This window comes from Pseudoliparis swirei, chromosome 2, assembly GCF_029220125.1.
Source record: "Pseudoliparis swirei isolate HS2019 ecotype Mariana Trench chromosome 2, NWPU_hadal_v1, whole genome shotgun sequence".
Lineage (NCBI taxonomy): Eukaryota > Metazoa > Chordata > Actinopteri > Perciformes > Liparidae > Pseudoliparis > Pseudoliparis swirei.
The window spans coordinates 9,126,739-9,152,868 of NC_079389.1; the positions used below are offsets into that span (position 1 = coordinate 9,126,739).

The following is a 26,130-nucleotide window of genomic DNA, read 5'->3' on the forward strand; positions in this document are numbered from 1 at the left end:
TGAAAAAGGAAAACTCAATTAGCATTTATATTAGAAAATGATTTGGATGCTCCAGCAAACATATCTCCAGAGGGAAAATTGGGACCTTTAACAAAGCATATGGGTTTGAGACATTCTGAACCTCTGTTAATTAAAGTGACCACTGAAGGTCAGGGGTCATTGTCATATACTGTCTTACTTCACTGATCTACTACAAAAACACAAATAGACACAAAATGCCAAATGATATACATTGTTTATTGTAACAAAGAATAGAAACGGAGGAACACATTATGATGTTGGGTGTTCTAGTCAGTGAAATCAACAGTGTTCATGTTCAGTACTCCAGATCTTAGGGAATAACCAGGGTGCTCGGACACCTCGAACACAACTGCAGCTCATGATATATATATATATATATACCACCAGAGTAGTATATGTTACGTGCACAGCATGGGGTACAACAACATATAGGGGCAGGTGTGTGTGTGTGTGTGTGTGTGTGGTTTATGACAAAACTTGTAGTTAATACTGAAGTGAGAACAGTGGCCGAGACAGCAGAATATATAATAATAAAAATAATAATGCATTTAATTTATATAGTGCTTTTCAAGGTACTCAAAGACACTCTACTATAGAAGCTATATAAGAATAAGTAAAATTGCAATTCAAAACAATAAATAGAAACAATAAGAACGTAGAGCACACAATCGTGCATTAAAAGCAGTTCTGAACAGGTGGATTTAGATTTGTGATTAGAAAATAAAAATAACAACAATGTGACTATAACAGGAAAAGCAGGTCAGGTCATTTCATAATTCACTCATTCAACAATGAGGTGGAAACGGATCTGTCTATTCTCCACACGCAGCCTGTAGCGCGTGAAATGACGCGCGCAGCAGCAGAAGCTCACATAGTTTATAAAGTCAGTCCCCAAACGCACCACGGGCACAGCAGACTCTCCTGTTGAACACACACCCGTCCTCTCCCCGCGCGCCCTCGTCCTCGTTATGAGCAAGGAGGACAGCGCGGCTCTGCTTCTCAACGCGTCCGCCGGGGCAACCCTGTATCACAAAAATTACGTTCCCCCAGACCTAAAATGCAATTTGCAGTTACGTTTGACTGAAACGTATTTCTCTCCAAATTACGTTTGACTGAAACGTATTTCTCTCCAGATTACGTTTGCATTTGACGTATTATAATTACAAATACGTCTCTGATCAACGTATCTTTGCCGTTTGTTAGGCCTATCTCTCTTTTCTACAATGCTGTTATGAATTGTAAAAAGCGTCCTCTAGTCTTATTTATTATGATGTTATATGTTGTTTCGCCTGCGTATTATGACAGCAATAAGCGTTGTCGGATCATATGAATTGGCGTGAAGATTTACTGCTGGTGACTCTCCTTTATTTTCTTTTTTTAGGTGACAATACATTAATTAAAACTCGTACACTATCACCACCTCATCACCACCTGAACAGAGTTAGTCCCATACGGGTCAAATCAACTATTAAACTTGTTATAAAATGCGCATCTGTCCGTAATCTATACCATAAAGTTCGCATATTAACCTTAAAAAAAGTGCGCTTCCTTTGAACCTTTCAAAATAAAAGTCCGATTTGTCTGTTAAGCGGAAGTAGTATAAAACGTCTATATTTATTCAAACAATACAATATAAAAGGCATACATCAAAATCAATAAGGAAAATGCCAAACAGTCAAACAACTCAAAACAATAAACCATTCAACATGTGGGTTGTTGGTTGAGAGCTTGGAGAGTTTAGAGAGAGAGATAGTTTGGAGAGTTAGGAGAGTGAGGAGAGAAGGATAGGTGATAAGATGGAACTGTTGAGAAACTGTTATTTCTGAATAAAAATGTATAAAATGGCCCTTGTCCTGTACATCACTGTCCAAGTTACACACGCATATTCAGTCCCCTCTTCCTAGTTACACTTACACACACGTTCACTGTCCTCTGCCAATGCCCATGCCATTTTCCTAAAGTGACATAATAACATTATTACACAACCTGCCATATCATATACTACCATTTTGGGAACATTTACACACACAGAATACATTTTAAAAATATTTTATTTTGCACATATGTGATAATTTATGTACAGAAATGATTTGGTCATACATTTTTGTAATTCATAGTCATTCCCAACAGCCATAACAGACACAAACATTCAATGCATCACATGATGTGGTTCAGATACAGCTGCCTGTGATTATGCACTTGGCCAGTAGGTGGTGTCGTGTGCACATGAAGCTTCGAGAAATGAACCCTTTCTCGAACCAATTGGCTGAAGTGGTTCGATGCCTCATGAGGCTTCATCTCACCATCACTAACTAAGACAGGAATAATTGACACTCATAAATACACTACTAGAGCCATGAGTAAATACAGACAACAAACCAACAGGAGACATGGGAAAGACTGGCACAATATATAGGGGGGAGACAGGTGTACCGTACGGCATGATAAAATGAAGGGGACAGAGTGGCTGAGGGCAGGTGAAGGAAATTAAAACTTCAAGGAGACGGGACAGACAATCACAGGGACAGGAAGTGCAGGGACACTGAGGACACAAGAGACAGGGACTTCAAAATAAAACAAGACACAAAAACTCACGATCATGACACAGAGCGTCACAATTCAAACGATGAAAAAAAACATTTTCCAATTTTTTTCCCTTCTGATGAATTATCCATTGGTATATTTTAATCATCATTTCTTATCCTATACTTTTTATTTGCATTGAGCTGAGTTGAATGTTGATATAGTGTATGCTCTGTTGTTGTATGTGTTGGTGTAAAGTCTGTTGCCTGTTTGTTGTTTGTCAATTATTACAAAATAAAGCTAGTCACTGAACTGCTCACGTCCTTTCACGTAATGAACATCCCTTAAAAGCTCTGCCCCCACTGGTTTATGCTTAACATCGGAATATACGGCAGTTCCACTCGACGCCGCTAGATGGTGCTGCTGTTCTGTGCTGGGCTGCTGCTGAGAAGGTGGAGGTGCTGCACCTCCTTCATTGTCTCAGTGGAAGGCACCGGGAGTGGATCCGCCACTCTGTTCCATGTAATCCCGTCTTTACCCGGCGCAACCACTCAGTCGTCCGCCATGGCGACCGCGGAAAGCCTCCTCTCCGGTCCGAGCTGCTTTTAACAACTCCAGCGGGTCTTCCCTTCTTCTCTTCGAGCCACTGGACGTGGATGTAACTAATACCTCCTTTCGGCTGGGGGAGTGCATACGGGTGGAGAACGTCGCATTTCTAGAGAAGTGGTAAGAACCGTGCAGCCCGAGCGCCTTAGCCCTGTGTGCTCCGAGGGGAAGTGATTCAACTTGTTTGATGAGATTAGGGTTAATTCTTGGGAGTGTGTGTGCCGTGTTGTTTTGTGATCCCGAGGTTTCGAGGGAGGATAATAACTATCACTGTATGTTTAAATACATTTTAAAAAAGAAAAGAAAAGTGCAACCACTAACTGTCACTAATTCGTCCTCCGGTGTGTTGCATCGCACACCTTGGCTGCATGGACGAGTGCAGACGCCGCAGTCGCTGCAATCTCCTAATTCTTCTTCTTGTGTGGCATTTAAATGTTCAGGAACGGTGCATTAGATTGTCTGTCACTTATTAGTTTACAGGTGAGTCCTGTCAATGCCACATCTACTGTATACTGGCTGGTTAGAGTCCTGGGGATTACAGCAGCCTGCTCTATTAACCCACATCACATTCATGGTGTGAGCACACCAGCAGACTGTGGGAGGGGGCTGGTGGGAGGGGAGCTTTCCCTTTTCCCTGCACTATTTTCTCTCTATCATTTGGGCAGTTTGAGGAGAGGCTTTGAATGGCAGCCACTCTCTGGTTGCAACATGCATGCGTCTTGTTGGTTGTCATTATCTTCACGACAAACGCATGTAATCTTTCCAGTAATACAGTGGGAACTTCTCGTGATTCATGCAACGCCAGCCCCACCCATGTATCAGTGGCGGTTGCAGAACACAGAGTAAATTGAGCTTCTTTTTTATTTGTTTGCGTGTGTTTTCGTGGAGGAGCTTCAGGTAGACAGCTGGCTGTGTCAGGCCGGCCAGAGGCCGTCCAGCTGTCATAAAGGAGTCCAGCTGTGCACTGTTGGGCCGCACCGAGGGGCCCCTCCACACACAGAGGAGCCACTGTTACCAGTCCAGACACTCCATGAGCCAGCAGTCACGGCTCCGCGTTACACACTCGTGGTGGAATTTCAGGGAAACAAGTTCAAAAGCAGGGTGGGAACCTCTCTGGGGTCTGTCAATGTGCCTCTGTGAACAGGGGCGGCCCCGCTTTCATGTCACACCGTGGCCCCTGGAGCAAGGGGCCGGCTGTAGGACTCACGGCTGTGTTGTGTGTTTGTTGGGACCCGAGCTGCCTCTTCAGAGGAGCACACAGACCGAGACTCATGCCTGGCTGACAAACGATCCCTGGGAGGATACTTTGTTGGCGGAAATAATCACCGTCTCCTCTTTCACCGGGCCTTTTGTTTGGAGAGTGTCTGGTAACACGGGCATGCATGTGCAGATCGTATAAAACATGAATGTAGGGACTCTGGTCCATACTCCTGCCAATAGTCATGATGACGTGCCATAAGTGACTGGGCTTGAATTGAAAAATCCGCCTGTTTCCATTCCTGCTCCCGGTGGCGGTGTGTGGTGTCCATCAGCCTGGGGAGTGTTGGTGTGCCGGTGAGTGTACGGACAGGTGCATTCACATGCTCTCCTAACACTTGGCCTCCTGCTTAGGTCTCATTAGCTTTTTATAGAAAACAACTCAGTAACTTGCTGAATCCTTATCCTTTTGAAATCTTATTTCTGGCTTTATGCATTCATAAAGTAACCAAAGAATGCATTTACAAATAAGTTCACAAGGGAAGAATTGATCTTTACCAACATGATGTCCACATGTGTGAAAGATAAGATACATGTCTTTTTCAGAGGTTGAACTATTCAGTCTGTGATAAAAACACTTTTTTTATTTAGATAGAGGTTAATTTGCTAATAAAGGCTACATGTTTAGTTGAATGACTTATTGTTCTTTCTACGAATAAAAAGCAAGACTGGATAAGGACTTAACACCTTGGTTAGTCCCAGAAGTTAAGAAACCTGCATATTTATGAACCAGCTATCAGGAGACGACGTGAGTCATGAGCCAGAGATGATTCTGACTTCCAGCATGAAGATCTGCTGCTCTTCCCTGTTTTATAGCACTTCAATTTGAATATCTCTATGCTTCAGACAGCTGGTCTGGGAATTTGTGACGGACATTTTCTCCCAATTAATTAATTATAGACTAACTGATTAACCGGTCAATTACAAACACAATTGACAATTTAATGGATAAAGAAAGTAATTGTTAGCTGCAGCCCTACTGGTCAGCATTATTGGCAATCACTCGGACTACAGTATGCGGCGTTTGACTGGAAACATCTTCTGAGCCTCTTCTTAGCATCGGGCAGACCATCATCGGGCATAATTTAGAGTATCCTCTATCCCTGGCCTGTTTTCTTCTATGCACTCTGCTGGATTACACGATCCACTTCTTTAAATGCCTTATTCAGCTTCAACTTGGCAGCAGTCACCCACCTCTGCGGCGGCTGGACAGCTGCCCACTGGCCTCAGTGCTCTGATGAAGCACTTGGTGAGGTCTCAGGATGACATCGGCCTGCTGGAATGTGCAATGAAGAGAGAATTAAGCAGGACGGCAGGGCCTCGAGGGATCGGGCTGTGGATACATGAGGGGTGGATAGCAGCCGGCTCATGTGTCAAACCTCAGTGAATGATTCCACAACTCTGGCCCAAAGCAGTCCACCACCTAGGACAAGCAAAGAGCCACTGGCCATGTTCCTCCCGGTTCGGCACCTCCTCTTTGATTTGAATGTCAGATCCTCCATTGCTGCATGTAGCCGGGCGGAGGTTTACTACTTTGTTTGCCAGACCTGCCCACACAGCCCTGTGAGATCACTTGATCCTCCATTTATTTCACCAGTGTCTATTACTTTTAGATAACTTGTTAAACTGAATTGCTTTCATTTGTTCATCAATTCCCTTCAGCTGTCTATTTTAAACATTTACCGATGTGAATTAAAAAAAAATTCAAATCCTAAATTCTAGTTTTTTCTATGTGTTTAGCTCCTCTACAATCTTTCAATGTAGCCTGTAAACTGCAGATGCTCTGGGTCCACGGTGGGGAGTGTGTGAGGCGAACTGCTCTACGCAAGTCTCCACTGTGTATCAGAGAAACATGGACGCTCTGTGGTAACACCTACATTTGAATAGTTTATGTATATACAATGTCCTCTATTAGTTTATTTTACTCTTTGCTCTCTGATTATTTAAATTCACTGCACATGCGTTTTGCCTGCAGTGTCTTCCCATATTTACCTTCATGCCCTTGAGACCAAATAGCACCCAACTAAGTATAAGTATGCGTCTCAGAATAAGCTTGATTAGCCATGTATGTGTGTACATACATTGTGTACATGCATGGAATTTGACTCCGGTTACGCGTACGCTCTCGTCACACATGCATGTACTCGTCGGTGTAAATGCCTTGCTCCCACGACTTCCCTCGTCAATTATCAGCGTATTGACTGTATTTTACACTTTGGCTTTGTGATTCCTGAGTCAAATCAATCTACGGCTGCTAGATTTGTTCTTTGAAGTCAAGAATATGCTTGGATCTTTTTGTTTTGTTTTCCAGTAATTGGTTCTCCCACAGGCAACACTTATCAGCCATTAGGGGCGAGTGCAAATACTGCATTTCAATGACTGTGTTGGTGTGACACTGAAGCCGGCCCCCTCATCTCATTGTCTTTCACCTGCTGCCTGCACCACTGATGCTCTGCAACGGTTGCATCAGTTGCATTATTTTGTGCTCGTGCTGAATGTGAATGACTGCATGCGCGTGAGGGTTTGCTTGACCTTTGCTCTCTTGGTTTCCGTGCAGGCTGGGCAGTGAGCATTGCCAGCATGGCAGAGCCAGACCCGCAGCCAATGGCCTCTGGAGCAGTGCAGCGTCTTGGGGCCCCGGAGACTCTTGGCATCAGTACACTGGACCCTGGGCACAGACCCCTGGCCATGCCCCCTGGACGGCATGTCACCATCAGGGTCCTCATGTTGGACGACACAGAGGAGCTCTTTGACATCTCGGTGAGTTGTTGAAGCCTTGTGGCTCAGACACGCTTCTTGAGAGGAATACTAATGTCGGATTGGGACTCCTCGTTACAGCACGGCAGCCAATAAGCTTATCCCGTTCTCATCATAGCAGCTGCAGTCTGGAAACGGGTAGGCATGGCAACTGCACGACGTTAAGTTGTTTAATGCATGGGTGAAACTGAAGGAATCATTTCAGTGTGTCAGGGTTGCTCCAGTTGATTGTCGCGGTATATCTTCCAAACTGTCGTAAAGCTGATGTACAGCTGTCATCCACAACTACACATGTTGCCCTCCGGACAACCTCTCAGGACACGTGTTATGTTATGTCTTTGAATGAGAAGAGCTGCCATTTAAATTCCTTTCATGATTTCATCATTTAGAGGATTAGCGTTCTCATCACAGAGATCTGCATTTAGACTTTCGCATCGAAGCCATTTGCAGAGATAATGGTAAAGTTGAGCTAAAATTGGATCCTAATTGTTAATGCCATATTACATTCTGATATATTAAAGCTCTACGTACTGAGGGTTTCGGAAATGAAGCAGATCATTAGCAGATATCATTCTAAATGAAACTTTAATTTGAAAATCGTTATATATTTTCATCTTCCCTTCCTGAAGGGCAAGACTAGACCTTCTATATCATTCTTATATCATCATTCTTTAGATAATTTTAATTTGAACAAGTTGTGCCCGTGTAAAGACTGGTATAGCACATTCCTCTGAGCTTCATTGTTGTCCAAAAAAGATGTAAAAAATTATTCACCACATATATGAGCACCATGAATCCCGAAATGACACTCCACTGTAGTTGTATATCGATTCAGTCCCAAATTTGCCTTCTTGCTGTTCTAAATACTCACTACTTTACCAAATGTGTTTAAATCCACGGCTGAAAATGGTCCCAACAATTTCAATATTTACCAGCCCTCCTTTTAAAAATCTAAATATATATTCGTGACCCATTTATTATCTTCATTTGCACTTGATGATCCCAGAGTTACACAGCGTAGTTTGATAGGTCAGATCATATTGACAGACGGGCTAATGTCTCGTTGCTTTTGACCGAATGAAAATATAAAATGTCAACATTTTCCGCGAATGAGAGAAGTTTCAGACCGTCGGTACACCTTCCCGCAGCAATTCGCTGAACTTATGTTGTTTTTAAAAAGGTGTCCTCAGTCCTTGATTTAATGGCAGCCGCATATGGTGGAGTCAGTGAAAAGACTGTTATTTGTCTGAGAAGAGAAGAACAAGTTGCCGTCTGTGATCACCGTCCTTCCTGCCTGGAGGAGAAGAATAGAGCAGATAGAGGAAAGTGTTGATTGAGGGAGACGGATACAGGAGCAGCCACAGAGGACCCGTTAAATGTAAATGGATGGGGCTCGGGACTAATGCTGCTAAGCTCTGCTGACAGTCGGTGAGCACGGAGGGTACGGTGGTTGGGTCTTTCTGGCTGTTCCCAATGCAGTCTGGGTAATTGTCGCTCCTAAAACAGGCGGCGGAGCTCCCTGTGCATGACCGCTAATCTTTCTGCTGGTGTCATGTGTCGTCCTTAATACTCGAGGCTGACTTGATTATCACAGTGAGGTCCTGTTTGATTGCCCTCATTTAACCCACATTACCTTCTGTGTGCTTTGGGTGCAGCGAGGCAGTAAAGCCTTGTTTGTTTTTGTTTTACAAGACCACATTCTTGATGTTCTCACTCAGTATGACGAACAGATGTGCAGCATCAGGTTCAGGTTGGAACAATCAGTTCACCAATACAGGCCTTTCAAAATGGAATACCATCCATCGGGATACGAGGCAGAGCATGAAGGGATTTATTCAGGGCTCGTAATCTGTGAAAACCTGCAGTGAAATTCTACTCTCTAAACCAAGGAACCTCCGAGTTTTGTTGGCACACGGTAGATGTAAAGCATTAATGTGAGTGTCCTCCTAAGAACACTCACATAAGTGCTTTTATTAGAGTTTACATTGTTCGATCTGTCCTTTGCTCCGTCTGTATCTTCTTGTTTCCACTTGCTGTCGGGTCTCATACGGTTTGATACGGAGATTACGAAATAACATCCTGGTCCTTGGAATAAAAAAGCCCTGCAGTGAGATTCTCGTTGAGTGTTGAGACGAATGTTGCACAGCAGGTGTCATGCATACGTGGGCCTTCTTGTGGCCGTAGCCGCCCACCATGGTGGAGTTGGCGATGCTGCTGTCACTGCAGCAGACGTGCTGGGCAGAGACCATCTGAAGTATCGCTCGGGAGGCGGTAACAAAAGGCCCCCGCTAACGGAAAGCTTTATTAACGCTCAATTTAACGCATTATGTCCTCCATCTCAAGTCAGCACTTGAGATAAAAAAATCTCAGCGGGCTAGATGTTGTCTTTGCCTAGAGGTGTGCAAGGAGCACATTAGCATAACATTCGGAGTGGAAAGATGTTATCTTTTCAACGAAAAACAATGAAAAACTGTCGACTTGTTTTACATTTAGTTCCGTGTTGCTTCTAAAAACAGACGCGGGGCAGATGGTAGACGTCAGTAGAGGAAGATAAGTCCCCTTTGAGCCTGAAGAGTCCTCACAATAATTTCTTCTGGTCAGGGTGTTTGGATGATAGGAGTCGCTCAACTTTAGCAGAAGCTTCTTTTCCTCCATCAGCTCCGTCCCAGAAAAATGTCAGATATTTCGGTCCAGCTGAGATGGAGGATACAGAAAACGTACGTCAAATTGGCTCAGATCCTGCTGATAAATAATCTCTCCCCTGGAGCAGTAAAGTGAGAGAATTGCATGGTCTACAACCCACATTTGCCAGCCAATTATCTCCTTCTTTATTACGCAGCAGGAACAAACGGGAGTGTTCCAGAAGAGGCGGTTTATTTTAGGTGATTTCGTAGTCCGATTGTTTCAAGGAGGCTTTTTTTCTGTGCCTCCTTTAAGAAAACATAAAGCTGCTAACCTCACCCGGTAACTCACCCCAAAGGCTTCAGTTCCTGCTCCTCTCGTTCAGAGGGGTACATTTCCACCTCAGCGGGCAGAATATCAGATGGTCGAGAAACAAAAAGGGGCCACCGAGCCATCTCACGGGCCGCATACCATACCGTGGCCTACTTAGCACACCGGCTGGGAACACGCTTGTGTTGATGCTGATGATGTTTGGCTGCACAGACCCGGACAACCGTCGACTGGCATTGAATGATAAGGAAAGTTCTGCCAAAAACATTGGTTTGGTTGCACTTTTTCATTATGGATTTTTAAGGAATTAGTATTTTAAAATGAATGGACAGCTTGTCCAATCAACCGGTGCAGAGTTCAGCGGAGCAGCAAACTGTCTGTCTGACGAGCAATCCTCTGGCAAACTTACTCTGACTGACTCTACTGATGTGTTGACGCTTATGTTCGCTGATGGCCGGTCGAGGTTTGGCAGAAGTGGCCTGTGAGGAGTGTAGCATGGGATTAGGGGTTAGGAGGCGGGGGATGGGGTCGGCAGAGCAAAGAGAAGAGTCATGCTCAGTCCTGTGAATGAAAGAAACAGTCAGGCTCCATTAGCCGGACCTTATGGCGAGAATACTAATGAATACAACCCGACATGTAATGTTCCAATGTACTTTCTATTGACACCGACATTACAACACAGACTCTAGTTGTAATGAGCCACTAAGGAGTGCAGTTTGTCCTCTCCAGCCATCGCTTTGTCCATGACAGTCACGGTGCAGCCCCCTTAATTAACAGGGGGCTGCAGAGAGGAATATTGAATCCATCCCTTCACCTCTTGGCATTTGTCTTTGTTACCCAGCACATTAACCTACACTATATTACTTTTGCTTTCTTAACTACTGATTAAGTCTACAGCAAATGCATACACATCACAAGTAACACTTTTCATTTCCATCCCAGATAGGCTGATCCTTCACTTGGATCCAAACTAACATTTCCACTGTTAGATGGGTGACCGTGAACATTTATGGTTCAGTGAAGTTACATCTGAATTACTTTGTGATCTCCTGACTTTTCCTCTTGCAAGTTAACACTTATCCAGAAAAATATGCAATAACTAAAAAATAGACAAATATGAAATATCAAGTTCATGGATTGGCTCACATCTTTGTATTTGTGGTTGCCTGATGATGTTTCCTTCTAACTTTGTTGATCCCCTGACCTTTCATCCATCAGGTCAACATTTTAATTTGAACAATATTTTTTATGACGAATACTCTCGAAGCTAATTACTTTTAAATTGAGTGTCAATGCGTTAAACCAGGATGGGTACCATGACCTGCTAAACATCAGTGTACATCAGCATCGTCATTGTGAACCCACATCCTTTAGCCCCAAGTCACCGTACATCAATAGAGTAAAGATGTTCTGGTTTTCACAGCATGTGGTAGGTTGGGAGTACCATAACTGAATGTGGGGGTGTGACAGCATCATCTTTTGATCAATGACATCAGATTACAAATCGTTGCATTAAAGATATTTTTGGCTGCCTCTCCTCGCTGTGTTTGTACTCAGTTGGATATTGCCCTCTGATAATCCATCATTCTACCATTCAGTATAACACACAGATCTGTCCACAGATAGTAGAAGACATTGAAGCCAACAGTACCTTATGCTTCTTAAATACCTGAGCATGTAAAGCCCGATCCACATCCTGACAGGAAGCGTGTCTGGGGCCGACCCACTGGGTCACAATCGGATTTGCGACAGAGTTCATGTGACAGGGTGTAATTCATCACTCACTGAGAAGCTGGCCACGCCGTCCGTAATCTCGACGCATCATCCTCGTGGCTGGATCCATAGTTTATCACCATTTCCAACATTTGTCACAGCAGAGTCGATCCAGATGCGTGAGATCTGAGGTCAATTCATCTCTGCTTATGTCTGCTGATATTCTACCTATTTCTGGCCACAGACATTCAATGCTTGGGGAGATTTGTTTTTGTTGTTGTACGTTCCCCATTCCCAGAGCTAAAGCATGTTAACAGGGCTGCAAGGAGCACCCAGGCTAAAGGGCGCAATGTCACAAATAGAAGGACCTGCATGCTCTCTAGACTCTCGCATCAGTCCAGAGGGCTTACCGTCATCCCACCAGTTGCCATTCTCCACCCCAGCTGCTGTCACCCATTCACTGTGAGGGGAAGCCATTAGAACAGCTCCTAGCAATGAGGTCCTGTCTTAATGAGTAGAACACGATGAAGGGCTTCTTTCAGCTCTGTCTGGCCCTGACTGGCGGGGAAGAGGAGCTCAAATGTTTCTGCTGTCGGTGCCACTCTGAGATCAATGCCCACAGTCAGCGATAAGAAGAGCAGATGCAGACACATTTTCACTGCAGATCTGGATAGCAATTACTCCATTAATTGTATTGGCTAAGGCTCCGTGTTACATTTCAATGTGCCCATTAAATGTGACCGGCATGCTAATGCCATTGCTATATAATACAATAAACTCATTACATGAATCGGTGTGTCAATTACGTTTAGATTTTGAAGAATCTACAGACCACATTCATTTAACTTACAGCAGTAAATGTTTATTTTGTTGTAATTAATCATGTTCATGGTCATTTCTCCCACTATGCTCTGACATTTTATTGACCAAACTATGAATTGTTTCGTTGGGAAAATACTCTTCTGATCAGTCGATAATGAAAATACACATTAGACATGATTGGTGCAGTGCTAACCGTTGATTACTTACTTTCTTCTTGAGAGTTATATGAGAAGATCAATACCACGCTCATGTTTGGAAATAATATACAGTTTGTAGCTGCAGCTTAGTTTAGCATAAGACTGGAAACTGCTATCCTGGATCTGTCTTAACCAAATTGGCCTTTTAAACTCTGTAATGAACATTCCGGTCGGTACACATTTTAGCTTTTTTTTATACATGTTTGCTTGTAGGGTTAATACTTCTCCACTTCTATGCTGTAGATTCATATCCGAAGCACATATGTTCAGATTTTCAGACGTACTGAGAGGGGAATTCCCCCCTGGTTAGTAATCATTTGCTTGCCTTAAAATCTTATATTAGTTTTTGTATGCTGTTATTAGGAAGTATGAATTCTGTGAAAATCTGCCTTAACGTTAGCCGGCACCATCACAATCGATAATGCAATTGAAGCTCCCCGTGTATGTGAAGGAACTCTCTGGGATTTCACCGTTTGCAAAGATGGCCATCATTGAGATTCGAGCTACATACTGTTTGTGCACACCACAGACACCAACGGTTCTCGGTACCTCGTGTTCCAAGGCGACGTGTCGACTGTGAGCTCAGAGGGAGTGAGGCCGTCTGCTCTCGGCTCTTGAAGCCATGCGCTGAAGCCGGTTAAACTCAGCGCTGCGTGGGTCTGCTTCCCCAGCCTCATGGTGCTTTAGTGGGGGGGGGGGGGGACTGACTGAGGTGGTGGTTGAAATATTTGGGCACAGAGGATGATTCGGCAGCAATAATTCTTAATGAGTTGTCATTGGCAGAATATGAAAGCAAATTGGGTTTGATTGGCTGTTTGATTAGCCTCGCAGCCCAAAGCATCACATCCAGCCCTCTCCTCCAGTTGACATCATGTCGAGGAGTTTTCTAAACCCATTACCAGCACTCTCCGCTCCCTCATGTGACTCATGCACAAGCAACAGTGAGATCTATTTAGATTAACTGAGCTGTGACTGGAGCATTCCCCTGATGCAGATGGCCATTTCTAGGTTCATAAAGTGTGCCTCTTATGTGCAGAATGCCTTTCCTCCTGTAGCTCCTTTCAAACTGGTGGAAGGATGCGAGGGGATGGTGACCATGGTAATCTCCCCCTCCCTTCCTCTTTAGTGATCTGGTCCTTACGGAGAGTTGTGAATGAAAGGTTGTTGGAGACGGTTTGTTTTTAACTTTCATGTCGCCTTGAAAGTGTTTGCCGCCCGACTTTGGAGACGGAATCCAGACATCTGATGTTTCTCTCTGCTCTGTGTTTAGCTAACATACTATATTTGCTCTCTTTTGGGAGCCTTAACATGGAAGCACTTCTTGTTTCTTTTCTTTGAGCCCGGATCTCCCAATAGTATTTCATTAGCCCACTTTAAGCTGTTATTCTCTCCATTATTCTCTGTGGCCTCCTGCCATGTAAATAAATGATTTGTCATTCATCATCCCTCCCTCTGCTGCCCGAAAGCACCTTAATGGCAGGGCTGCTGCCTCAACCTTTGAGCTGTGTGTGATGATGCTCCCTCTGGAGCTGGTAGTGTGGATCCTAGCATGATGCCCTCTGTGAACATGCATCGCTATGAATTTCAACGCTATGCGAGTTCATGTCTGAAAGGGCACATCACGCTGATCTACGTGCGGGTTGCCATGGCTACATATAGAGATGGACGAGGAGCGACTGAGCCGGTTGCCATGCGGCAGAGTTCTGTCTTTTACTGAGATCTGCCGAAGAGGGCGGGGGGGGGGCACACTAACACTAGTACGGGGATCCGCTGCTGCACACCAATTATGACTAACATATTCAGGAGACACAGCCTACATCACTGTGGGCTCTGGATGTGTGTGCAAGTGGCTTTTTTATATTCAAATCCACTGTCTTAAAATATGACTGACAATAAGGTCTGAGGGATTATTAGCTTGTCTTGGTTGCAGTGCTGGTTAACCTAGTTTCCCTGAAAGATGGCATTGTGTTTAAAGGTGGCAGGGATTTTGGGGGGATGGTGTCATATGCTTGCAAAAGAAAAAACAGAAGAATAAAAGTAAGATGTGTCTGCTACTGGAGATTCAGTTCTGTGGTGGTTTGGGAGGCTCACACATGCATCGCATGGATGAAAGCTTTTTTCTCTTTTTTTCTCTCTGGTGAATGATACACATTGAGGCTGGTAAATATTAAAAGTGTTCAGTAATGTGAGTGTGGCATGTGCCTTGCATCATTCTTGAACATATTCTCATACTTTCCGAACATGAACTCTGAACCCTTGGTTGCCTTTCTCTCATGGCATGAAATTGAAACTCCGACAGTGGAATATGGTCGGGGGGGGGGGGGGGGGGGGTTTCCCACGTGCCAGCTTCCCCCCCCCCTCACATCCATAAATGTAATTGGGTCGTGAAGGATAAGAGACACAGGAGAGGAGCAACTGTGGGAACGATGTGCTGGCTGGAAATCTAACACATTTGAGTCATAAAGATAAACTGCATTTTCATCGTAGGTTTTTATCTAAACTACGACTTAAAAAGAAAAAAGGTTATATTAAGATGTTTTAGTTTTAGAGATTAATTGGTACACAAATAGGATTGCAAATTGTTGCCGTTCTGATCTTTAGTGCCTTTATTTTTGCAATAACCAGTAACCTCTCAGCTGTGACCTAAATCCCGTATACCTGAGATCGCCGTGTCTTGTGGGTTTACCTGTCCAGACACAGAATGTGTTTCCTTTTCTTTTTCTGTTTTGTCGACAGCAGTGTTGGCGGAACGGAAGCGTTTTGGTCACAGTAGATTAATATTCAAACTGAATTCTTGTTCATAACCAATCCAGGCCTTTTCAGGTTGTTACGGTATTCTTCACATGCTGAAATCAGATATGGATAATGCATTTGGTTGGAATGTACATCACTATTCCGATTCCCTCTCAGAAATATGGGTTACATATTTCCTGTGAGAGATGCTGCAACTAAAATAACTATTTTTTTTAGAGGGGAACATGGGGGATTTCTATTTGAGTGTGAGCAATCAATTGTTTGAATGGTTAAAAACTCCATCACACGTCTCCATTCTTTACAAAGCACCAGCAAACGGCAGCATTGTAAACGCAGCTTAAGTGGTTCAATGCCACACAGAGAGCATTATTATTTACTCTGCATCACTCATGAGGTTTCCTGGAAGGACGGACCGCACAGAGTCCTGAGGAAAGCCGTCACTGCTGTCGGCTTCTGTCCGACACCATTATGCCGCACTGCTTTCTATACCGTGCACGGGTGCATTGGGAAAAGTGATGCCTTTATAATAAGTCTTGTTCCTATGGTAACCAAGATGGATGTCCTCATGTTTGTCTGGTTCAGAGCGCAGTGAAGTCGACTCTGCCCGCGTGACCGTCTGTTTAATATACAAAGAAAGGAGGAGGAGGCGTATGCAAACATAACCTGTGATCTTTTTGTGGACACATGAAGGATTTCTTTGACTTCTTATGCACATCCATAATTCTATTGAATGTCGGCCTTTGATGACGGCATTCTGATGCTTTCATTAAGCTCTTGAGCTGTGGCACTGTGTGCCTCTGACCTAGCGGCGAGGTTGGTAGGCATCCCAGTACAGGAGGGGTGTGGCAGCAGTGCTGCTCCTAACTAGCCTCCCCTCTCCCTGTGATGTCCTCCTGGTCTCAAATCACCGGGTTGCCTCGGCAGCACTGCCGCTCTGCTATGAATTATGAATGTCTCATTGAGATTCTTGGGGCTAATTAACACGCAGGACCCGACTAGTGTGATATCTTGGGGATTATCCCTATCCTGCTGTGCCGTATTCTACTCCCGGTGCTCTGGCTTCACCTTCCCTGCGCAAATCTCCTGAAATGTTCTCATCAGTTCCAAAGATATGGCCGTGTGCTGCCGCACCACATATGCTGCTCTTCCTTGCTCATGTTATTTCTCTGCCATGCCTCAGTGGTAATTAAAGCGCAAATCGCTTCATTTCGCCCCAGCTCTGTTTTCTCCGGTCCGCGCTGCAGCTCTGCCTGCAGTGAAGCCGTTCCCATGATGCATTTGCCTGACGTGTTGCGTATCAGAATTCCTTTCAGCTGTACCTGTGCAGCTAAGTCTGCCGCCCACTGCGGTCTGGCGGTAATTGAATTGTGGGTCTCTTGGTGTGTGTGTGTGTGTGTCAAACCTGTATCCCCAGCTGCACATTGACCTGCTAACAGCCCCTACCCCCCACTCCTTATTAAAGTGGGAACTGTTACATAAGCTACCAGGGAGAGTTGCAAACTCAATGCTTTCATCTGTCCTGTTTCTGGTTTCCTCCTCTCTTCAGTCTAGGCATCCCAACTTTGTAACTTTTCTCTGGCTGTCTCTATTGGAAGGTCCCCCACACACTGAAAGAATCAAAGCTCCGTCAATGTGGGAATGCCCCTTAATAAATATCACAAGATGTGTCCCAGGGAACATCTTCTTTCACACAACCAGTGGGGGGTTGGTCTTTTCTGGGCATTTAAGGTCTGTGGAGTCTCTCAACATCAGCTGTCATTGCAAGAGCTCGCGCGGTAGCTCGCTCGGACAGGCTGTTTTATTCGAATGCCTTCTTGCTGTTTTGTGTCCTTGTGAGCTTCATATGTTAAGTACGGCTGACACGTCTTCAGTGTGATTCACATCCTGCTGCTCGCCTTACAGTTAAAGATGATTATATTCAACTTCTTGCAAACTTTCTTGTTTGTGTACATGCATATTCTCTGTCTTTTAGAGAAATGGATTGGTAGTCTACTAAAGCACCTTGTTTTTACATTCTGCTGGAGACTGGTCTTGTGGTTTTAGTGTGACTTTATTTGATTACATACACCACACATGTTGTATGTGTGACCACTCGCATTGCCTCAGTTGACCTCATTTTAAAGCCCATTACCGGTACACATATATTTGGTTAGTGAAATTACACTTGAATGATTTATACGGCAGTCAAATGAGAACCATGTGATTTAGATACCATTATTTGTGGAAGAGTCTAAGTGTGAATGCCGAGTAACCAATAGTATGATAAGTTTAGCAGAATTGTGATCCCGTTAGACCATCACTGTCTGTTTTGTTGATGATGAAACAGAGCCAATAAAATTCAACATATAAAGATCACTGATAATATGAAACAAAATGTGCAGCAAGTATATTATCGCAGCAAATGAAGGATACACAACATGCCATAATATTAGTCGACAGACTCCCTTCAGATGTCATGATCTGATACTCGGAACTAAACCTTAAGGGCAGCCATGTTGCTGCATACTGTCAGTTACCATGGAGATCTTTCCCTGGTTAAGAAGTGAGCCAGCTTTGTGCGACTGAAAGCCAGGGTTGCACCCAGCACTGGCTGGCTAACCTCCCCCTGGTGAGACGCACCCCAGGCCTGCATTCAAAACACTTCAGAGAGAACCTCTAATGCCTTAAACCTCTTACTCGCAGAAACACTCATGTTCCCCTCTCATCTATTCTTTATGGGTTGTTAAATTAGTCAGAGTAGATGGTTGTTTCTTTCTCTGAGAACCCTTAAAGCCAGCACTCTAAAGGCACAGTCCAGAGTTACCATGCCATACCCTCTGTCTCTTGTTGTTTCAAAGTCTCACTCAATTTCATAGCACATGGAGATAGCGTTGGGTGTGCTTGAGAAGCCACGATAAACAGGGCGTTGTATTTTGGCTTCTAAAAACCATGTTATGGTCCCAGTAATTATAACAATATTGCGTTGAGATATGGAGCGAAACGCTGTACCTCCTAAAGGTAGGGCACCATAGAATGATGACAATAAAAAGATAATTACTCCCTATTTAACCTCAACCGCATGCTTCCCTTCAGCTCCAGAAGACTCTTCTAAAGATATATCATTTTTTTCCCTCGGAGATTAGGAGTCACAATTGTCCTTATGTTGCCATGGTAACTGTCATTGCTTCCAGTGGAGAAGGATTGGTATTCTGTACTCATTCACAGAGGCCGGAATTCCTGCCGGACCTGGTGGCCTGCAGACATGGAGCAACAGCTGCCTTCACGGAGGCTGCGCCTGCTCTCGCATGTGTTTGTGCCCGACTTCTCCACCGGCAACTTTGAATGTGAGATTTCACCTCAGCACTGCGTCCACATTTGTCACGCGGTGGAGAACAAGCGCTAATGCTCCCGCCACAGGCTAGTTCACGCAGAGGGCCGAGGCTTTAAGCTGCGCTGCATTAAAAGGGGCAGCATGAAACTGCGGTGAACGTTATGTGTCAAAGGGACTCGACGGCCGACGCCTGGTCCGAACCGCGCTGCTTAGTCTCTCCGTGCTCCTGAAACCCGATCGCATACTTCTCATTGCAGGGCTCCGACTACCAACTGCTCAGATTCACATACTTTGTTTTCTTGCAATAACCCAAATAGAGAAAAACTAAAGCAATACATGTTGTGATTGGATGGATTGCCACTACATGTAAAACATATATTCATGAGTCCTCCTGACGTTTTCTTCCACCCGCCACTTTAAATCATCGTGGTTTCAAGTGAAATGTCTGAACAACTACTGGATGGAATGCCATGAAATGTGGTACCTTTGGTTACTTGTGTCGAGGACTTGAGATCTGCTCCGATACAGCCTGGATTCTGGATTGTCTCTCAAGGACGCACCTCTCCAATATCAAGTCTCTCGTAAGCTTCGGATAATCTATGTTAGTAGCTAACGAGTGAGTTATCTTGTTTCTTTCTCATGACGGTTTACACATGAGCATTACCGATCAGTCAGGTGCTGGTGGAGTCGGCTCGAGTTTGCTAAATGTCAGCAATTTGGCAATATTTTACACTTGACAACCCCACCAGTAAAACTGTGTTTAATAAACATATTAGCTCTAAGAAATCAGCAGCACCAAGAATATCAATAAGATGGCTGTGTGTGCAAACCACACTTATTTCAATTATGTTGCCGTCTCATCCAGCGTGCCCAGAGACACTAATCAGTGGCGGCTGGTGACATTTTGGGGGGGGGGGGCGCAGTTGGGCGACGCGGTTTAAATAGCACTCAACAAAGAAGAAAAGAGGTTTTGAGTAGAATATTGTAAAAAACAAAGCTTTATTTCAAGAAAACAGCGTGCTCAACACTGTCCAATAACAACTATCAACACACTGTGACTTTGGGCATGAGAGGTTCAGAGCAGAATGCTTTAAGAAACCAGGGCTCTCAAGTGTCACGCATTGAGCGTGAGTTCTGCTGTGAGGAGCCACTTATCAGCCAATCAGAAAAAAGAAATGGGCTACACAATAGACAATCTGTTGTATCTGGGTACGATTTAATCCAGCAACCAATGAAAATAAAGCATCCTGGAGTTGCGCGACTGACTGACTGATCGAATTTCGTTCTGTTCAAAAAAGCCTGAGAAACATTGGGCTGGGTTTCAGAAGTTTTTCAAAAAAAAAAATTTTTCACTCACATGAAGAGTTCAGAGGAATAGAGTCAGAAAGAGATCACATATTACGTTGGGTGTTTGTGATAGACCCACTACTGGAAAGACAAGTAGCCTCCTCTCTTTAAAGTAGGCAAACTTCTCAATAACTCTCTGGTGAAAGTCAATCATGTCTGTAACCAGCCTGTTTCCATTATTCTGGAGGGAATGTGTCTGTTTTTCAGAACTCCTTCGTTGTGTTTTCGATGCCAGTTCGGTCTCCTTCTGCTGCTCTGCTCTGCAAACAGGGTTAGCTTCATGCTGTTAGCTTCATGATGTTAGCTTCATGCTGTTAGCTAGATAACTGCGGCAAGATTCGTGCTTCTTACACATGTCTGAAGCTCTTTAGATCCCTCCCCCCGTTGTAGTCCAGAGAGTTTCAGTCTCAGGACTTTGGAACAACAGACAGGGGAAACTAAACAGCATTACTCACTGAGCTCCAGCTAACCAGCTCCGGTTAGCAACCTGCTCTGTAGCTCCGTGGAGCTCTCTGGCTGAGGGAACGATAAGGTCTCTGATCTGCTGAATAGTCCAGTCACGTGAAATAAGAAACGATGTCATTGGCCAGGGCGCACATTTTTGTGCCCCAAGATTCACGTTTCATCCGCCAATGAGAAGCCGTCCTTGCCGAAACGACCGTGAAATGTTTGCTCGCTGCCGCGCACACACGTTGGGCCGGAGCCCCGGAAAGGGGAGGGGCTTCTCTCCGTGAGGATGAGTGGCGATATATTATTTGTGGTCACATTTAACTTAAGTGGTTGTTGACAGGGGCTTACGGTCTCCCACACACATTTAGCACGTCAACACGGTATATTTACTATTTAAATGATTTGGTATATAATGTTTTATGACAGGATATATTATATATTTTTTCTTTTTTTTTTCATCTCAAAATTTTAAGAGGGGCGGCGCCCTAGCGCCCTCTATGGACGCACCGCCACTGACACTAACGCAGTATATTTCAAAGATCTAATGACCACCTATTTTAGTTTCAATGCACGCTGGTTATAGCAGCGGCATCACGGGTGCTTCTTTAAACGGAGAGTGCTTTCTTAGCTGTTGACCTTAATCCTCGTCCACAGGAAGTGCAGCCTTGGTCTGAGGCTCTTGTCTCTACATCTGCCTGCTCTAAGGTCAACTATATTCTGACAGGGAAATCCCAGAACACCTTCCCAGCAGCCAAGTGGTAATTAGAGGTTCATTGTGAAAACATTAAAAGACATAAACATGATCTTTGACTTGTTTTGTGGACCCTGGAAGTGGTGTTTCTGCAGCTGTTGACTACATACTTTTGGAAGAAAAACATTAGCCTATGTTTGGTCTTATTTGATAGCTTTCAAACTCTTTTATTCTAGAAGAAATGAGGACATGTTTTCCTATGTGTTTGGGATGAAATGTGGCTATATTTGACAAGGTTTTGGACGTGAGGTCACGAGCCATCATCGGCACAGTCTCTCGACTACATCACAGGGCAGAGAGCCTCTGGATTTGCGGCACTGGTGGATAAGTAGTTTACGGCTAATCTCGAGGAGGCCAATTGATTGGCCTCACCAGTAAAGCAGCATGTGCAGCTGTCATTATTTATTACTGGTGGAGATTATGGGGGAGCGAGCGTGCGGCAGGACAGATCCAGATCCAACCCCCAACACTTTCTTCGAGAGACCTGCCTGCTGCAGCTCTGAAGAGACTCTTCAACACCACACAAGCGCCCAATTATTATCTACTTCACATGCCCTGTCTTGCAATGAAAAATAATATGTGTATCCGCCCTGGCTCTTTCTTGGCCCATGCGACATCCTTCCAACAAGTTTAATTAAAAACAGGCCAGTTTTTTCCGGAATCCCGCAGACAAAAAAACGAACCAAAAACCTATCCTCCTCGGTCGAAGCAATTGGAGTTAGAATGTGAGTTGGACTGTGAATAATCTAATAAAACGAAGAATAATTGAGAGATTAACAAAGAAATTAGAATACTCATGAGTTTAATCCTTAATTAGGAGTGGGTGATATGGATATAATCATTCATCATGGTAGGTACACTTGAATGCAAAAACAATTAGTTGATTAATTCTTTACTCAAATGCCTGAAAATTAATTGGCGGCTAATTTCATGATTGATTCATTGTTTCAGATTACTATTATTATTTTGGTTACAGTTTTTAATGATGTGTATACGAGCTGCTTTTCTTGATCATATATGATGATAGGTTGAACAACTGAACCATGGGCTACTAAAAATTTATAATGGGCATTCTTTTGTAATTTTTCTGAATATAACCTTAGAAGTAGTCTCTATATCTATCTATATATATATATATATAAAATTCGTTTTCTGCAAAAATCGATTAAGAAACCGTTGAACCGTTGCCTAACCAGGTACTTGATAGGAACTTCTAGTGAAGTTATGGTGCTAGTCGATAGACAATGTTGCCCAAAATGAACCAATACACATTGAGAAATAAATGGGAGGGAAGTCTCGGGGAATACGTAATGGGACATATTTATTGTTCCCGGTCTGCATCCTGTCGACCAAACCAGCCCACATCAATCCCGATGTTGAATCACAGTTGCTTGTCCTAATATCTTCGTATCCAACCTCCTCCTTGTTAAAATGTTTCAGTTTGTTGTAGCTGCTATACGTATGCACTTTTACACATTGGGATTATTAATTAGTGTGGCACACAAGGATCTACATATTACTTCTGTTCCCATTGAGGCTTATGCACCGTTTCTTAATCACATCCCATATTATGAAAGTGCTCTCGCTGTCTTGATCTCTCCGACACACATAAGCAGACACCTCGGTGATTATGTAGATCAGTGCGTCTGCTCCAATATTAGCAAGCTGCTGTTTATATAGGCAGTGGCACATTTACGTATACATTTAATTAACATACCTTGGATATTAATGTTTCCACATGAATGTGTCCCATCTGTTATTGTCTCTGATAACTGCTGTGAAGTATACCTGGCCTGACCACTGATCTGTCCCAGCCGAGGCCCTGATTGCTAATCCAACAGCTGCTCCTCTGCCTCTTAAACTGCTCTGGCATTAATTTTGAGTTGTCTGATATTGCTTTACCGTCCCAGCAGCATAATATGTTTTAATTAAGAAACTAAATATAGAAACAGTTGGTTTAGAACGTGCCCACACAATTACAGACGCATACATTTCTGATTACTGCCCCACGACTGATCTAGAATTCGGATCTTGGGGGAAGTGTCCCTCTCAGTTGAGACGTAAATGATACTGGTGTGCACTGGTTTGTGTTACTGGGAAAAGGAGCATGAAACTGGAGCCCCGGTTGGGTTGTGCTTTGGCCCGGTGGACTGTGACGGATTGTGGATTGGATGTGACTTCTCGGGGTTGCATTTGTCTCCAGCTTGTTATGCAGATGACTGACGAGGACTTGGTGCCATTATGAAGGTATTTCAGTTTTTGGTTGTCCGTGAGAGATTAATTTAGACTGCTAGTGTGAGATGTAATCTTCCCCCTGCTATGTATAGTCTACTAGATAATGTATTTGATTCAGCTCTCTGATGTTTTAGAATCACACCATCAGTCCTGAGGCCTGCTCGTTACCTACTGACTGTTTAATCACTCCAAATTATTAAGAATTTCTTTGACACGTGTATTCAGACTATTTATGAAAGGCGTGTCTCTTTCGTGGCCTTGTGGGAGTTGTCTCTCACAGTTGCACTTAATTTATTGAATTAACCTATTGATTGCCTCCACTTTTACAGTTAAAGAGCTCTACAGTATTCACGACTGTCTCTTAATTCCCTAAGGGTTGAGGATTCCCATCACACACAACTAGGGCACAGACACTATATTTGCTATTCAATTGTCTTCAATTAATTTACTTCATATTTACCACACATTTTTTAAATTGCGATATACGAGTTAGGTAAGTTAATCAGTAGTCTGAAAATATTTTCTAAAACGCAATTCATTTATAAGAATTTATTTGTGCATGTTATTATACATTGTTTCTGTATTTATGTCTAGCTTAGAGGTGTGCACTGAGCCAGTGGCTGCAGCCACATCCACGAGAGTACTTTTATCGGATGAAGAGCCAATCTAGTTCTGTCATGTTGTTTTATTTCTAAATGTAATTAAGGGAGCATTAGTGTGGAAAGCATAAATCATCTTATAGTGAATGAGAAAGATGTGTTTTGTCTTAATTTCCTGTCATAACTTTTTTTTGGTGGTGAATTTTTGTTATGTTCATTATTTTACACGCCTTTTCATTCTTGAATGTCTCTGTGATAACACTGTAAAAGCCCTTTTAAAATGTCTTACTCTGCTCTTCAGTCTGCTTTTATCTAGCTGAACTAAATGTGGAGTTTCTGCCTAAATGTGAAGTGACGTATCCCCCCTCCTCCTCAAGTGACGGTAATCCCTCTGGGGAGGGGTGGTAGTGCAGAATACCCAGCATGGGTCCACAATGTGAAGCTCCCTGAAAAGGATGCAGGCAGATTTTTTTTATTTTTTGTTGGTAATTTCAGCTGACTGAAAACCCCCACTTGCCCTCTGCTTATTTTAATGATACTCCATGTTCAGCTCCTGCATGACATCATTTTGCGGTGTGTGTTAAACATAATACATAATTAATAATAATACTTTATATTTGCAAGCACACCAAAGAATGTTGTCATTTTTGGTGGAATCTCTGCCACTGCTTGTTTAATGTCTGCACTAACGATGCAAACCCACAACTGCAAAATCGGAGGAGGAGGAATTATTTTCATGGTTGTCCTCTGGAGGCGGGGCTACTGTGACAGAATTGTTCTGACAGCTGTGGCAGCCCAATCATCACTTTTCCTTTCATTTCTTTGTTGATATGTTTCATTTGCAGCAGGAAGAGAGAAAAAAAGAAAACATTGGGAAAAAGCCTATCATTTAATTACGTGTAAACGTTACACTGCTTTGAATGTTCCTTTGCGGAGTATGGCATATTTAGGTATAATTATATTAAAGCTGTCCTAATTACGAACGCACTAGTGCAAACATGTGCATGGTCACATGTCGGTATGTGCTGCGAGGGTATGCAGGTAATTTGACAGGCTTATCAGCCGGCTTGCCTCTCCACTGTTCTCTCTTTGTCAGCTTCCCGCTGGAGTCGAGTCACCCTGGGAATCTCTGCAGCACGTGGCCTGAATCTTGATGAGCTTTAGTTGCCGCTGACCTCTCTGTCCTACCCTTCCCTTACAGCACACCGTACACACTTGCTCCTGCGATTGCTCACGCCCACCATGGCACATGCAAAGATGCCTACATGTGCTGTAACCTACTTTAAATGGCAGTTTTTCTTTTCTGCTTCATGGTGACAGACTCTACGGCGCGTGGGACGGGCAGACAATGCAGTTTTCAATAACAGCACCAGGGGGATTCAGAATGGGGATGTATCCGTTACTCTAACTGTTCTGCAATCTCAGCTCGGCCTTGGGCAGTGTTATCAGAACATCCATGGTTCACTTAAAAGTATCTAAAATCACTCTTAGGGCTTTTTGTTGCTTCTACTTCACACATGCAACAATTCATCTCCTGCAGTCAGTTTACAGCCCTCAAAGTTTTTTAGAAGCTGTATTAGTTAACCACTGGAAGCACCTTTTTTTTCAAATCACTACATAATGTGCTTATTCTGCTCCCTTAATCGCATAATCTTTCATCTTTGACCGCAACATCTTCCTGTGATGTTGCTGAATGTCACAGCTGAAAACCCTCTCGCCGTGAGATGACGGCTCCGTGATCTGCCGAGATATAACCGAGCCAGAAGGGGCAATCGGACCTGTGCTTCTCAAGACGAGAAGATATTAAATGGAAGCACATTTTGAAATCCCAGTTGA

At 43.7% G+C, this 26,130-nt stretch overlaps 1 protein-coding gene across 9 annotated transcripts in view; it reads left to right on the top strand.

Annotated features, from left to right (window-relative positions):
* The first annotated feature begins 2,973 nt into the window (after positions 1 to 2,973).
* The window catches only part of LOC130203212 (FERM, ARHGEF and pleckstrin domain-containing protein 1), a 51,217-nt gene continuing 28,060 nt past the window's right edge, over positions 2,974 to 26,130 (top strand). For 2 of the 9 annotated variants that reach the window (XM_056429185.1, XM_056429175.1), the window contains exons 1-2: positions 2,980 to 3,270; positions 6,965 to 7,167. In XM_056429185.1, coding sequence (XP_056285160.1) covers positions 6,988 to 7,167 — 180 coding nt within the window. In that variant the 5' untranslated portion in view covers positions 2,980 to 3,270; positions 6,965 to 6,987. Of the gene's footprint in view, positions 3,271 to 6,964; positions 7,168 to 26,130 lie in introns of all 9 variants that reach the window. The other 7 variants (XM_056429146.1, XM_056429165.1, XM_056429218.1 and 4 more) reach the window with 6 other exon arrangements.